We start from the raw sequence: 16,716 nt of genomic DNA, 5'->3' as shown, positions 1-16,716 counted from the left end.
GGGTTGTCGCTCATGTCGCCCCCTAGTAGAAACAGGAAGTGCCATTTTTTGCATCAACATTGTCCGATTTCCACGAAACTTCACATGTGTGATGAGGGACTGACCCTGAACACACCTGCATGCATCCCATTACTGCCCCCTGGTGGATGAACCATCAACTGCTCATAACTCCCTCATGCTTTGTCCCATTTCCACGAAACTTCACATGTGTGATGAGGGACTGACCCTGAACACACCTGCACACATCCCATTACTGCCCCCTGGTGGATGAACCATCAAATGCTCATAACTCCCTCTTGCTTTGTCCGATTCACTCCAAACTTCACATGAGTGATGAGGAGCCGCCCCTGACCGCACCACACCACATGTGCTGACTGCCCCCTGGTGGATGAACCATTAACTGCTCATAACTCCCTCATGCTTTGTCCAATTCACTCCAAACTTCACATGAGTGATGAGGGGCCGCCCCTGAACGCACCACACCACATTTGGTGACTGCCCCCTGGTGGATGAACCATTAACTGCTCATAACTCCTTAATGCTTTGTCCAATTCACTCCAAACTTCACATGACTGATGAGTGGCCGCCCTGAACACACCAGACCACACCAGACCATATGTGTAACTACCTGTGACTGCCCCCTACTGGATGAATGAAACATTGCATTTTTGGCCTCCTTCCAGGTTTTTTCTCACTTTCTGCTTCACGCCACAGCCCCGCCATGCCTCAGGCCCCGCGGTGGCATGGGTGAGTGAGGGCCCGCCATCGCCGCTTGCGGCTTTAATTATTATTATTATTATTATTATTATTATTATTATTATTATTATTATTATTATTATTATTCTTCCGACATTTCGTGCCCCAATTTCGCCCCTTTCCCAAATGCGAAAATGCTTATACTTTTGCACGGACGTCCGGCCTCATCCGAAATTCGATATTTTTGGGTGGTCGCACATGGTCGACGCAGAATGGCGGAATAGCGCCCCCTACAAAGTCCAAAAATGCCCGTAGGGAATTTTGCTAACTTTGTCCTATGCTCACAAAATTCGGTACACATATGTATTATACCCACATATGCAAAAAAGCCTCTTGACCTCATGACCTCAACCCAACAGGAAGTCGGCCATTTTGGTTTTGATTTTTCCCGCCTAAAATTAACTCCTCCCACAGAGTTCGCCCGATCAAGTTCAAATTAGGTACGCAACATCTCCAGACCTAGCTGAGCTTAAGTTGTGCTCTGCGCATCCGTAGGTCAAAGGGCGTGTCTGCCAGGGCTCAACTAACTTTGGCGTGCTCGCCATGTACATACGAGTGGCTCTCACGCCCACATACTTCATCCAATCAGCTTCAAACTTGCTGGACATGATGATGGCTCCGCCCTGAACGTCCCGATATATATAAACTTCCCACGTAACTCATAGCGCCCCCGGTGGTAACAGGAAGTGAACTTAAATTCATGAAAAATACATAGTTGACCCCATCAACTTCATTCCACTTCTAAAACATGCGGAACCAGTTGGTGAAGCTACATTATGAACACTGTGAAGCTACGAGTAATGGCGTCCCTGTGGGGGCGTGGCTACCATCAATTCCTCGCCATGAAAATACGTTTGGCTTTTTGATGGCTTTATTGAACACGTATCATCATGAAAATTGATACACAGGTCCAGGGTGGAGACCTCTTCCATCTGATAGGGGTGTCGCTCATGTCGCCCCCTAGTGGAAACAGGAAGTGCCATTTTTTGCATCAACATTGTCCGATTTCCACGAAACTTCACATGTGTGATGAGGGACTGACCCTGAACACACCTGCATGCATCCCATTACTGCCCCCTGGTGGATGAACCATCAACCTCTCATAACTCCTTCATGCTTTGTCCAATTCACTCCAAACTTCACATGACTGATGAGTGGCCGCCCTGAACACACCAGACCACACCAGACCATATGTGTAACTACCTGTGACTGCCCCCTACTGGATGAACGAAACATTGCATTTTTGACCTCCTTCCAGGTTTTTTCTCACTTTCCGCTTGCGGCTTTAATTATTATTATTATTTTATTTATTTTTTTATTTTTTATTTTTTAATTAAAAACGTTTCATATATTTTGGATTGTATGCCTGATCTGTATACTCTGACTGACAGACTCTTGGTTTCATTTGGAATAATTGGAATTGATTAATTGGAAGTGTACCAATTGAACATTGTCTCTAATTTTACAGATAATTAGCAATGAATTACATTTAAACATTCCAGTAAATTACACCCCCTTAAAATAAAACAGTAGAGATTATAGGCTTTTTTGTCACAGTTTTTTACAACGTGATCAGTTTATAAAAGACAGAACATTGTTATAGATAAAACCCAACCCGAAACAAAAAGATTTGAAATTAGCCCTGCCTCATGAAACCAACACTTTAAAAGCAGAACTTTAACTCGTACATTAGTATTTTTTTTTATTGCGGTATTGCTACACATCAGATGTGAATACTTATAGCAGTGCACTCATGACACTTGTACAGAAGTAGCTGATGGTTGAAGTCCTTTTGTAGGAAGTCATGGAAACTAGACTCTTAAGCTGCGTTCAGACCAAAAGCGTCTGACGCGAATTGAGCAGCAAGTCTACATAGAAAATGAATGTAAATGGTGCGATCACACGCGATTTTATATCAGGCAGCGCGAATGAAGCGTCTGAAGCGAATGAATGAATGAGTGAATGAATCAAGCGTCTGAAGCGGCGCGAATAAAGTTGGAAAATTTGAACTTTTCAGGCGGCATCGCGCCGCGACATCCAATCAGCGGCGAGTTTCTCCCGACGTCACAAGCGCGAATGAAGCGAATGAAGCGATGATCCAAAAATGTATATTTATGATCAAGCGGCGCGACTCAAGCGATTTTTTCGCGTCAGACGCTTTTGGTCTGAACGCAGCTTTATAAGTACGTGCCAATGGGCCAATTTTGCACCTAGCTACACTGTAGTATATGTTTGATGCTATCCACACAGACCTCTATACATGTCTGTACTGACAGCAGACAAAATATATTTTCTTTTGATTTAGTGACATATGGGCCTTATACATAGTATAATGCTTAGTGTGGGTGGAGCTTCTGCGGCTTTTGTGTTAAAGAGAAGGCGGAATAAAATGATGGCAGAGCTGAGTCACAGAGAATCAACATAAACTCATGACAGCAAATTTCATGCCATCACCTGTTTATTGTATAGAGAGGAGATTATAAAAAGATATTGTACTGCAAACACTCATCTCCATCTTAATTGTGTTTATTAATTAGTTTTTCTGCCAATATATGAGTCCTGGAATTATATTTTGGAAAAGATGTGATGGAGACTTTGTATAGGGAGAGTTTTCTTTTTAATCTTCTCCAGCTTTCTTTAAGACTCATGGAAATTATTGTCAGTATATTTAAATAAGATATATTATACCTAAAAGGTAAAGAAAAAATTTGCTTAATACCAATTGGGACAATTGGATTCACTATCTGACAAAATAATTTCTTGACATAGAGCTTGATGCAGAAACCATCATTGATTGCTTGTGTTTGAAACAGGAAACAGTCAAACGTTCACTGATGAGGTTGAGGACTGAGGTTCTCCCCATACTGTTACTGTCAGAAAATCTAAATGAATTTCGCTTTAAATTAAACTAAAGTACACATTGTGTTTGGTTCAGAAAGTTCTTGCAAGCCATTGGTTAATTAGACCATTTTAAAAAGTCACTCTAAAAATAAATTTCCAGTGGTCAGAAACCAGGCTACTTTTGTTTTTCCATATACAGTATGCCAGTGCTGCAGTTAGTGCAGATTGAAAGAAAGGTTAGAAGTAGTTTTTTTCTTTTTTTAAATGTTCTCACATTTCATATGTTGATTATGTAGGCCCAGCTGAAAATGATTAAACTCAATAATTTACATTTGCTCTTGCCCTTGTAATATGAATTATTCCACAAGGCTGCCTGATTCATATTATTGAGAGTTCCTGTGAAGCCACTGACAAAGAGGGCTGAATTGTCAGCGGACAAAAAGCCTTGAGCTATAATGTCTGAAGTAGTCAGAAAAATGGACACAACATCAGGATTTTACCTAAATCCTCACTTTAGTCACGCCATGTCGTGCCACGATGACTTTAATTAACTTACTAAATACATAATGTGAATTGCATCATATTAAATTAAATTGTGAAACCAAACCAGCTGCCAAAACGTCCAGGGTGTAGATGAAATGCCAACACCTCCCACAGTTTTAGATTTCAGCACACCTTCATGCTCGGTCTCTCCTTTAGCTAATACATGGGCAACACAGCATGGGGTGGCATTAAAAGAGCAATTATGAATATCAAGATTGCAAATGCCATTTGATATCAACCTGACTCATAATTCAGTGTGTCACATATGCACAAAAATATACGCGCAGGGTGAGGCTGCCACATGCCAGTGGGGCGTGGGTGCACATCAAACTCACATTGCTCAGGCTTCTTATCGTTATTCTGCCTCTTATTCAAACACATCTGCCTAATGTCATTATCTACCGCTAAATACCTCTGTGTGTGCATGGGCTTGTGTGTGACTACACAGGAAGAGAAATGACTCAGACATGAATATGAACAAGACAAATCATGCACTGTTGCAACACTTAAATCTATATAAGTTCCTCTTCTCTCAAATACCATTTTCCCCCTGTGTGTATGAAGAGATATTCATAAATACTTAACTGTGTATGTGTGTGGCTGCTAATGCACTTCTGTGGAGGACTGTAAAATGTAATAAAACCTGAGTAATAATACAGAGTTGGTTTTCTGCTGCTTCGTGAAGTACAATGACAGCCACTCTCTGCTGAGTTATTGTACACCATAAAAACCACATAAACAGGTGGGAGGTGTACCTCCCTCCTGAATCCTTTTACTTTCTTACTTTCACTAAGCACTGAAGTCTGAGCACACTCATTTATTATATAGTAAAAAATGTAGAAAGGGGGCTCAAACATAATTTCCTTACAGGTAATGCTTGTCCCGTCATCACACTGTACAAAGTAAGCTACAGTACTTTTCAGTTGCTTTAGTATTACTGTGGATACACCAGGACTGCTTGGTTTCATGCACATCAGAGCGACATTGTTCCACTGAACACAAAACCTGTTTTCTCATTATGAAGGACTTCAGCACGATAAAGAAACTCTTTATGTTGTCCTGTCCTGTGGTTGTTTTGACATCAATATGATATATAAATGGTGCCCTCTGCAGAATACTTAGCAAAACTACAGCAAACTAATTTCAGTATGTGCTGTGCCTTTTCATTTTTCTATCATTGTCCTATGTGTGTGCCAGACATAGCACTAAAATTTGTGAGAAATGTTATTATGTCCTTGCTTGGTTATTGTCCTTGTATTTTGTTTGCATGTCTGTATTCAAGTGTGTATGCAGGTTGATATAGTTACATTATGTTTGTAATACATACAGCACCACTCAATAATTTGGACACATCTACTCATTGAAGGGTTTTTCTTTATTTTTTTACCATTTCTACATTGTAGAACAATACTGAATACACCAAAACTATGAAATAACACATATGTAATAATAAAGTAAAATATGTTTCATTTTTTTTAGATTCCTCAAAGTAGACAATATTTTCAGCGATGACAGTTTTGCACACAATTGGCAATATCTTAACCTTCATAGGGTAGTCAACTGGATGTTTTTCAATAAAAAGGTGTGCCTTGTCAAAAGCTGACTGGTGGAATTTCTTGTCTTTTTTGGTAGTGTAATCTAATGGTAGTGTTGGTGTACAGCGAATCACCGTATTCCTCTATTGCAGCAATCCATATAATAGCAATAACCATTCAACTAAATAAAGAGAAACACGAGTCAACAATTACTTTCACAATTTTCAGTCAATCCGGAAAATTTCAAGAACTCTGAGAGTTTCTTAAAGAGCAGTTGAAAAAAACATCAAACGCTATAATGAATCTGGCTCTCAGGAGGACTGATTAGCGCCACCTCAGATCACAGCTCACAGTTCAAGAAACATCTCAACATCAACGCTGTTCGTCGAAAACTGTGTGAATTAGACTTTAATGGTCAAATTGCTTCAAAGAAACCACTATTGAGGGAGACCAGTAAGGAGAGGATAATTACTTGGGCCAAGAAACACAAGGAATGGACATTAGTGGCAATCTATACTTTTGTCCAATGAGTCCAAATTTGAGAGTTTTAGTTCCAACCACAATGCCTTTGTGAGATGCAGAGAAGGTGAACGGATGATATCTGCATGTATGGTTCCCAATGTGAAGTATGGAGGAGGAGATGTAATGTTCAAGAGAAAGAGGAATAAAATGATGGTAGAGTTGATTCACAGAGAATCAACAACATTAACGCATAACAGAACATATTTATGCTGTCTGTGTTTTTTGTGTAAAGGACAGAATCGTTGTAAAGAGTCATTCTGTCAATTTATGAGTCCTTAAAGGAGAAATATGTAAAACTGACAAGCAAGAGTTTAAAATGGGTACTGCAGTCCAAATTCAAAATATTGTTGAGAGTTTACACACTCGATCCAATGTGTTTGCTTGCTTCCATGAATGCAGCACGCTGTGTTTGTGTGCCAATATTTCATATCTGACAACCTGGGGTGTTAAAAAGGGTGTCAACCTGATCTTATAGAAATAAGAGAAATGACCACGACCTCTTAACACCACATTACGTGGTTGTGGCTCACTGTAGTATTATAGTCAGAGAAGCCAGTATTTCAACTTTGCACCTTTCTTTAATCTCAGAAAACATAGTATGGTCATTTTAAGAGAGAGTACAGTAAATATATTACATTATGGTCCTTTAAATTGTATTTTGAAAAACGTGGGAAAGACTTTGCATGGGTAGAGGGCTTTGTTTTGTTTTTTAACCTTTTCCAAATCAGCTTGCTTTAAGCTGCTGGAAATAAGTGTCAGTGTATTTACCTTTGCTGGTGAAACTGTTGGTGATTTATTCAGAATTCAAGGCACATTTGAATCTGCATGGCTACCACAATATACTGTAGCAACACAACATCCCATCTGGCTTGTGTTTCATGTTTCATCATTTGTTCTTCAATAGGACAGTGACCCAAAACACACCTCCAGGCTGTATAAGGACTATTTGACCATGAAGGAGAGCGATGGAGTGCTACATCAGATGACATGGCCTCCACAATCACTTGACCTTAACCCTTTTTTCTTTGGCATTTTTGCCTTCATTGGACACTGGGCAGCAATGAGGCAGACACGAAACAAGGGGAGAGAGAGACATTGGTATGACATGCAACAAAGGTACCTGGCTGGAATGGAACCATGGACGTTTTGATTATGCCGCATATGGCAAGAGCAGGAACATCACAGCAACCATTTGGCTACCCAAGTGCTTTCACCTAAATACAATTGATATGGTTTGGGATGAGTTGGACTGCAGAGTGAAGGAAAAGCAGCTGACAAGTGCTCAGCATATGTGGGAACTCCTCCAAGACAGTTGGAAAACCATTCCAGGTGACGAGAAAGCCAGTAGCCTAGTGTGCAAACCTGTCATCAAAACATGAAATGTTTTTTTTTGCTTACTACATAATTCTAGCCTGATTCATACTTTACCACTGCTTTAAGGATATACGGCTGGTTATTTTCTAGACTATATATTTCTTACTGTTAACAAATCACCATGTGCAGAATGCATCCTACTTACAAGTATTGCCCTTGTATCAAAAGCCTGATATAATGTATTTCACTGTGCCCTTGACCTCTGTTATTTTCCAAAACTTTTTAATAGCACGTCAGTGAGCCACACTGTTGCACTGGAAGACATGTTCCTTCACCACGAAGATTATTGACATCACTGTAGTTTGCCCCAAAGACTAACAGTGCGGCTAATTGTTGCCAATTAATTGTTTCATTGTTGGCTTGGCAGAGATTAGTTTTTTGGACTGCAGAGTGAAGGAAAAGCAGCTGACAAGTGCTCAGCATATGTGGGAACTCCTCCAAGACTGTTGGAAAACCATTCCAGGTGACGACCTCATGAAGATGTCTGAGAGAAAGCCAGTAGCCTAGTGTGCAAACCTGTCATCAAAACATGAAATGTTTTTTTTTGCTTACTACATAATTCTAGCCTGGCTAACACCAGACCCGACCTCAATCTCAATGTCATGTGAGATTTCAGAGCGAAGTAGAATCTCGCTCAAATGAGAACATATATTATATATATATATCATATGTTATATAATGCAGAAATTAGTAAAAAATAAACAACCTTCCTGGGTAGGTGTGTCCAGTCAGTTGACTGATGCTGTCAAATTCATTTAACAGCGTTAATATTTTTAAACGCGCGATTAACGTGCGCAGTTTGTGTTTGACCCTTGTCCCGGCCTGTAGTTTGGAAATAAGGGTGCGATGAAGCAGTAACATTTTGGATAAAAAGCAGAAATGGATAAAGAAAAGAGTATTGTAAACGGCAAAGATGTTCTGTCCACAAGACCAAACTTATTTGCATTAACGTTGAGTATGTCGAGTCTCAAATACCACTGGCCAAGTAGTTGATACAGAGAGACCTCCTCCTGCTCATCAAAGGTGTGTATGTGTGTGTGTGTGTGTGTGTGTGTGTGTGTGTGTGTGTGTGTGTGTGTGTGTGTGTGTGTGTGTGTGTGTGTGTGTGTGTGTGTGTGTGTGTGTGTATCCACTCCCATGTTATTAAGATTATTAAAAACTTGAAAAGTACATTTAGAAAAAATTTAAAATGTGCGATTAATTGAATAATAATAAACATTATTGCATGTTAACTTATGACAATCTTGCGATTAATCGCCATTAAATATTTTAATCAACTAACAGCCCTTATATGTATGAATTGATCAAATGTGTTCATGGTAACCATCACATTTTATGTATGATTTTGTACTGTATGTGTCTGTATGTTTCTTTGTTACTTTTTTTCCTGGTAACGAATTGTAACCTGCTTTGTGATAGTGCTATTGTAGATAAATTATTATAATTAGCATTAAAAAATAAGTTCATACAGTTAAAAAGTGTGTAATAGACTGTGTTTACATACAACATAATCAGAAAATCTGACAGTAACACTATGAAATAATTTGTAATATTAGTTAAGCTTAAACAGACATTATGTCAGGCATTATGTGACTAAACAATCTCACCTCAAGGTCCAATTTAGCAGCTGTTACTAAATTCCAACATCTGGGCAAACTGCTGTTGCCGATGCTCCAGAGCAGCTCAAAGGATGCTGAGGTGAGATTATTTTGTCAGCTGCTGTTTCTAAGGTCAAAAATAAACCTTACAGCAAGGTTAGTTATTAACAAAACACACCTCCCACACAAAAACTTCATTAAAAAAACAATCTGTATTTAGATTTGGTGGCTCAACAACATATAAGATCAAACAAACAGTACATCCTGTCAAATTGTACAATTGCAATTCTGCACATGAAATAGGAAATGAGGAAATAGCTTTCCCTGTCATGCTGTGCGACTCCAACTGATGCTACATTGCTATGCTAGAATAAAGTGTAAACACACGTACACACCTGCATAGAGAGCGGGAGAGAGAGAGAGAGAGAGAGAGACAGAGAGAGAGAGAGAGAGACAGAGAGAGAGAGAGAGACACAGAGAGAGAGACAGATACATTTCTAAGTGAATGTGGAGGGAGGGTTCTGTACAGGAAATCTGAAGGCTGTCTCAGTCGTTGTGTCCCTGCAGGCCCATTCCTACACACAATCACACACAAACACAAGTACAAGCTGTTAAAGCTCTCAGCGTGATATAATTGCCTGTACCATGATTCATACTTTACCACTGCTTTAAGGATATACGGCTGGTTATTTTCTAGACTACATATTTCTTACTGTTAACAAATCACCATGTGCAGAATGCATCCTACTTACAAGTATTGCCCTTGTATCAAAAGCCTGATATAATGTATTTCACTGTGCCCTTGACCTCTGTTATTTTCCAAAACTTTTTAATAGCACGTCAGTGAGCCACACTGTTGCACTGGAAGACATGTTCCTTCACCACGAAGATTATTGACATCACTGTAGTTTGCCCCAAAGACTAACATTGCGGCTAATTGTTGCCAATTAATTGTTTCATTGTTGGCTTGGCAGAGATTAGTTTCTCTGTGTCAGGGTACCTAAATCACTACCCATACATTTTCTGACACTCCCAGAATACACAAGTTTATTCTTCTTTCCACACAACCTGCAGAATGATGGTTTGTAAATTAAAATATGCTTCTGGTCTTTATAGTGATGTAGAATTACTAATAGTTTGTTGGATACATTTCCAAGATAATTAACAATCACCATATTAAAAATTGAGAAACTAAATGAAAACATCACATCTCCTTGCTGTGCAGCTGAAGTGCAATGTGTACTATGCAAAAACAAATTAAATTGTAAATTATTAAATTACTGCTCTTTAAGCAGAAGACAAGGACACTCCAGATCACTGCTGAGACTGAGACACACATCTAATATTAAATACACATCTGTTCTGCAGGCTCTCAGGTCCTGTTGAGGCTGTTGCATGAGAGCTTGCTTTGTGTCAGCTGGTGATGGCAGCCTCTCTGGCTGTTCAGTAGCAGCGCACAGCCTGGAGAGAGCCTTTAGTATAATGAGAGCCCTTCATCAAGGTAATTAATGAAAGTGATTACAGCTAATGAGAGGCAGGCCCAAACCCTGCGCAACAGCACTAATGAGGATTATGTGTGGGCTTGAGGTTCACAGTGTGTTTGTGATAGGGGGTGTATGTTTGGTGATTGGCAGCTTCAAAGGTGTGTGTGTGTGTGTGCATGTGTGTGCGTGTGTGTGTGTGCATGTGTGTGTGCGTGTGTGTGTGCGTGTGTGCGTGTGTGTGTGTGTGTGTGTGTGTGTGTGTGTGTGTGTGTGTGTGTGTGTGTGTGTGTGTGTGTGTGTGTGTGTACATATATACACTGTATATATGTGTGTGTGTTTGTTTATAGCAAGGGGATAAGCTAAGTTTACAGATGTTTGTCATAGTGAGTCAGCTGAAGAAACTCAAGGGCCCGGAAATACCAGAAGTACCAAAACAAAGAGGGAAACTGATGTCAGCGAGTTGCACATGATTAGCCCAATTTCTGTGTCAAAATGATAACTCACATAAAGTTTGATTTGTTAAGATGAAGATGCCTAAAATATAAATCTGTGTGGGTGAGTCTATTCAGTTTTTCTTATTGCCAACAAATCCTTTGAAAAGAGCAAACTGATCTGACTACAAGTGTTGTCTGTGGAGCCAAAGTCTGATTTCTCTGTGCCATAGACTTCCATTGTTGTCCAAACACCATAAATAATACATCTACATCAAGGAGGAACCACACTGTCACACTGGATGACATTTTATTTCACAATGATGAACAATGCTGTTTTTTTTTCAATCCAACACACACTATCCTGCTGACATAAATACCCAACTAATGAATTATTAACTCCTGTTTGAGTAACGTTTGCTTACTTGTTGCCCTCCACTGCCCAGCTGTTATTTAGAAATTATTTAGGCTTTAAGAAAAAAGAAACAAAGATTTATGTCTTCAGTAGGAACCAATTGGCTTGCAGACAGTCTGGGGAAGTACTGAGAAAGGGACCAGTACATATTTGGCTTTGATATATTTTTTTTTTTGGAGGGGGGGCTATTTGTAGAAAATAGCGGCATGTTAACTCTATGTTTAATTATTATTGTTAAGCTTTGATGTCCTTGTTCTGGCTGTATGTCCTCGTGTTTCTTCCTGAACACTATTGTTTCTAGAGTACATTGAGAGCCAAACATACTTGGCCAATAAATCTGATTCTGATTGACAATTTCTGTGAGCAACTAGATGCAGGTGATGTTTTTGTAATTACCTGAGAGTTGAAGCTGCTACGCCTGAGTGTAAAGTCTGAAAAAACAACAAGCAAGCACATTTTTACAAGTATAAATCTTTACTCAAAATATGTAATTTAACATTGCCTGGAAGAAATTTGAGAAAACTGAGTGAAAAGAAGATTAAGTAGCTCTAAATCCAGAGGAGGATGAGCTGTGATTCTGAAAAGAAATACTCACCAACAACATGGTCTTCAGCCCAGTAATGTGCATCCTGCCTGAAACAGTTCAACATGACAATGTAATAGCAAATACCCATGCTTCAATGCATTTTACATACCAGAAGTCTGAAAGTTAACCTGATAATGCAAAATCTGACTTGAATTGATATTGTATATATTGTATGGATTAATAAACTGCTCGTACTTCTCTCTACAGGCAATTGGACATTGTATACCCTTCATGTGGTGCAAATTTGCAAACACAACCATATCTTAATGAAATTTTGTTTTAAATAGTTTATTATACAGGGAACTTAAAGAAGACTGATTTGCAGTTAAGACTGCCTCTAAACACTGCTCATGTATATCAGTTACAGTGCTGCCTCAGAAAGCACACTAAATCACATGTAGTACAAAATCATTCTAGATAGAAAAACACAGCTATTATCTACTGGTCTAAACTATGCCAAATGAGCAAGTAAAAGACTATACCTTTTCTTCTTTTCTTTGGCTGCTGCTTTCACTTAACAAAAAGTGAGAGGAGAAGTCATATATGGAAGCTTATCTGCACCTTTATTCAAATGGCAATGCATTATGCAAAATAGCAATTCAAAGTGCAATTTTGTCATGCAATTTACAAAAAATAGTGTACACTATGTAATTCAATATGTAAAGTGGCAATGCTATCCTCAGTACAGTTTTAATTTTCTCAACGAAAATTATGAATTAAAATTTAATTAATTAAATTATATATTGCCATGGTATTTTTTTTGTGCAAAATGGCAATTCAATGTGCAATTTAGTCATGCAATTTGACAATTCAGCATGCAAAGTGGCAATGCAATCCTCACATACCTGACCTGTGCAATGCAGTACCTTCAGAGTTACCTGCTGAAGACAGAACGTAGGTTGTGTGTGAGAGCTGGATTTTCTTTTTTTCAGCGCACTCAGAAGGGATCGTTTTTGGATAGTGAAGAGATATTCAGTGATTTTGTCACAAAGGTGTATTGGATTATGATTGCTAACTATACCTTTAAAACCTTGTGTTCATTCACCTCTCATAACATATCTTGTTAATGTGAGTATCTCTATGGCTGGTAAACATGAAAGTGACGTTGTTAAGGAAGACCTGCCTTGATGATAGAAATGACAGATTGCATTCTCAATTGAATTTTGGTACAGATAAAGCGTGTGGCAAAATGCAATCTAATCAGCGGAGGCGCTATTGTACCTCATTGTATTTTTTAACAAAAATAAATAAAAAGTGATGTGAGGAACTTCATTGCCACTTTGCGTATTGAATTGTCAATTGCTAAATACATTTTCAAATTGCATGACTAAATTGAACATTGAATTGCCATTTTGCAGAATGCATTGCCATTTTGCAGAATGCATTGCCATTTTGCAGAATAAATTGCCATTTTAGTTAAGGTGCAGATATGTTCCCATAGAAATAGAGGAAATGATAAGTTTCACAAATGAAGTCAATCACAAAAGCATTAATGTATCTATAAAAAGCAGAGTTTCTTGGTTCGTGTGTGAAATACCTTTCCTGCATGCCAACATAACCACAAGTGCCGCTGAGCTGAGGAATAAGACTGCAGCAGAGAAAGAGCCCAGTGCAAGAGGCCAATCCACACCTGACAAGGCTGCAGACATCACACTGGCATTATTATGAGACTGAGAGACATCAAATTATTTTCCATTCAGATCAAGTGTTATTAGCTGCAGCCTACACAGCTAAGATTAACAATAGATAAAAAAACACATATGACATAATGGCATACTACCTGTTGATGTTGGAGGGGGAACCCCTGAGAGATAAAAAAAGAAAAAGAAAAAAGAAGAACAGTCACATTTTGGCTAAACAGTCTGACAGTGTGACCAAACCATGTAGATAAAGTTCAGGCATATATTGTTACCTCCGGTTAAAGCCAGAGGGTAACTGCGTTCAGAGTAGCTCCATTCCCCTCTTAGGAGGACACTGTACTGGCATTGGTACGAAGCCACTGAAGTGTCCTGGACAGGCACTGGGAACACAGCCTTATGGTGGAACCATTTAGCATAGTGTCTCGCAACAGGGAGGTCATTATCTGCCTGGTAAAGTGAAAACTCAGCACCGGGGTAAGCAGGGGACCCTACACAGAGCAAATGCCAAACTTCTGTGTGCTGCTGGAGAACAAGGGTGGGCGCTGGCAGCATGTCTGGCAACAGATACAATCGGAGGAGATATTAGAGCGAAAACTGCTGACATGTATAACTAAATAAACACACATTTCTAGATTTAATGAGGTGTTATGACTTCATGACTTTATTAGTTGTTGGACAGAAAATTAATTTGCAACAATTTTGATCATTTTTGCCCTGACAGCAAAAAGTAATATGAGAGAACCTTACCTATGATGGTGACTTGGACTGTGTTACTGACAGTTGAATTGACCAGTCCCCTTTTTTTGGTGATCTGGTAGATGCAGGTATACTCGCCACCCTCTCCTCCTGTCACTGGCCCAACATTGAAGACTCCTGGCTGTGGTTTGGTATTTGACACCAGGCTGGCCTGAGGCTGGTGGATGATGGATGTTGTCCCTGTTCCCTTAGTGGTTTTCAGCAAAAAGAAGGACACTTGTTTGTTCTTAGAGCTGGACTGAGATTGGGGTATGGGAGCAGGGACAGAGCAGCTGAAGGACAGCGTGTCTCCACGTTTTACCACACCAGCAGAAGGCTCCACAGACAGGCTTGGAGGGGGGAAAGAGGGTATGGAGCGAGTAGGGGTTGCAGCTGGAGAAGCACAGAGAGAAATAATTATGTTTTTTATTTTTGTGGGCTTATTGCTTTTACAGATATCATTATATGTACAGTAAAGCCTATTGTTGTAAAACCTTGGTTTGCCAAGGGTTGCCAAGTTTGTAACTGTCTATAGTTCATGGCAGGACACTGTGTGTTTGATCATTGGGTAAATCGTTGTCTCTGCATGGGTGTGTGTGGTTTCTATATGAGTTGCATGATGTTACTACCTCTGCATACCCACAATGAACAATAACAGTTCACAGCAGGCACCTGCATGCAGCAGTGTATTTTGGGGGATTAAGAGGAACGGATGAGAGTGTTTATTATTTTATACCATATGTAGAACCACTACTGGGAGCAGATTGAACAGATAAACTATTTTGTTCCGCTTTAAATGAAACGTAAAGCTAGAGCCTAGACCACATTTTCATCATCTCTGATACTGTGGAGTGCTTTGTTCTTGTTTGATCTTTTTTCAGGACAGTAATAAAATATGTGTAATAGTTTGAAACACAAGTAGAGTTAAAGCTGAAATGAAAGTCAAATCAGATTGTTTATGAAATTTTAACTTTGTCAAACGCAAAATTCCCATTGAAAAATACAATTTTACAAAGACAAACTAACCTTTTAGGATCTCGATCCGCAAATAGGGACTGAACATACTGTAACGGTTCTGCTGGTCCTTGTACAGACAGCAGAAAAGTTCATGTGGGTCCCCTTCTTTTACCCTGATGTTGAAGAGAGCATGCTGAGCACCAGACAGCAGCTCCTGGGAGTCCACCTCAACAAATGAGAGAAATAAAGACAAAGATGGAATCAAAGTAGCACAGGGGCAGCTCAAGACACTCCAGAAAATATACACACACTCTCACCTTGTCCTTGTATTGGAACAGCATGAACTGAACCCCAGTGTAGCCCCCTGGAACCTCGCAAATCAGGACCACAGAGTCCCCTGTTCTCAAATGGATGTCAAGTTTAGGTGCTGGAAGGGACGGAGAGGAAGTGGAAGTGGAAGCTGAAAGTCTTGCTAGGAAGGAGAGAAGAAGGTTACAGTTAGCACATATTTGTTCACAAGTTTCCCAAATTCCCCTTTAAGGTGGAGCAACAGTGCAGATGTGTAGCAACAATGTATAAAAACACTGCTGTGATTGCTAAATGTGGTCACGCTCACATTGTACTGGGGATTGCAGCTGAAAGTTAAACTTGAAATAGAGATAAAGCCTGTAACCTTAAATTCTTCTACATTTACAGTAGACAATTATTATACAGTTTATAGCAATTTCAATAATATTTACTTTGTCTCTATACCAAGAAATGTTAAGTGAATGGACTGGAAATATATTTTGAGCAGTTGAACAGTTTTTTTTAGTTAAAATAAACAATGATTCGGATGATGAGAATATCGTGAATATTTAGAAGAACCTTCAGTATAATATGATGCTTACCCCAAAGTTGTAGAGAAGTAAACAGCAGAGTGTACATCCAAAGTGAGCGCTCATCACTAATAACCTGCATCTTTGACACAAGAAGAAGAAGGGACTGACAGGGAAGGAGAAGAACCTACAAGCATGGGCTGTTCTCTCTCTTTCTCTTCTCTCTCTCTCTCTCTCTCTCTCTCTCTCTCTCTCTCTCTCTCTCTCTCTCTCTCTCTCTCTCTCTCTCTCTCTCTCTCTCTCTCTCTCTCTCTCTCTCTCTTCCTCTGTCTGTTTTTGTAATGCTTGACATCCTGTAAACACATGCTTCCTTTTTTGAGTCCACTGATCGGATGTGTGTTATGATGAGAATAAATAGCAAGCCTGAGCTCCACTAACATTATTAACATTGTGTTAGCGTCTTACTGGAAAATTAGCAGAA

General features: G+C 39.5%; 1 protein-coding gene across 2 annotated transcripts; it reads right to left on the bottom strand.

The window, feature by feature from the left end:
- Window positions 1-9,368: 9,368 nt before the first annotated feature.
- Window positions 9,369-16,376, bottom strand: LOC133997585 (immunoglobulin superfamily member 1-like). Of its 2 annotated transcripts, XM_062437243.1 has the most exons (11): window positions 16,308-16,376; window positions 15,735-15,889; window positions 15,487-15,643; window positions 14,473-14,853; window positions 13,998-14,279; window positions 13,866-13,889; window positions 13,623-13,724; window positions 12,568-12,598; window positions 12,095-12,132; window positions 11,896-11,930; window positions 9,369-9,744 (listed from the first exon to the last, which is right to left on the bottom strand). In XM_062437243.1, the coding sequence occupies exons 1-11, from the start codon at window positions 16,342-16,344 to the stop codon at window positions 9,667-9,669; spliced, it is 1,320 nt and encodes a 439-aa protein (XP_062293227.1). In that variant the 5' UTR covers window positions 16,345-16,376; the 3' UTR covers window positions 9,369-9,666. The 2 variants fall into 2 exon arrangements, with proteins under 2 accessions (XP_062293227.1, XP_062293234.1); XM_062437250.1 differs by lacking the exons at window positions 9,369-9,744; window positions 11,896-11,930 and having other exon boundaries at window positions 12,105-12,132; window positions 12,568-12,646.
- Between the last annotated feature and the right edge of the window lie 340 nt (window positions 16,377-16,716).

The sequence above is a fragment of the Scomber scombrus genome, chromosome 2 (assembly GCF_963691925.1).
Source record: "Scomber scombrus chromosome 2, fScoSco1.1, whole genome shotgun sequence".
In the NCBI taxonomy this organism is placed as follows: Eukaryota; Metazoa; Chordata; class Actinopteri; order Scombriformes; family Scombridae; genus Scomber; species Scomber scombrus.
Note: the sequence above shows the minus strand (reverse complement) of the source record. Positions and strands in the feature narration are given on the sequence as shown.

Coding starts and splice junctions, on each gene's coding strand:
- LOC133997585 (XM_062437243.1), bottom strand. CDS start 16,344: ATGTACACTCTGCTGTTTACTTCTCTACAACTTTGGG. Junction 14,280..14,472: donor AGTCCAAGTCACCATCATAG/GTAAGGTTCTCT, acceptor ATCTGTTGCCAG/ACATGCTGCCAGCGCCCACC. Junction 12,133..12,567: donor GCCAAAGAAAAGAAGAAAAG/GTATAGTCTTTT, acceptor GAACTGTTTCAG/GCAGGATGCACATTACTGGG.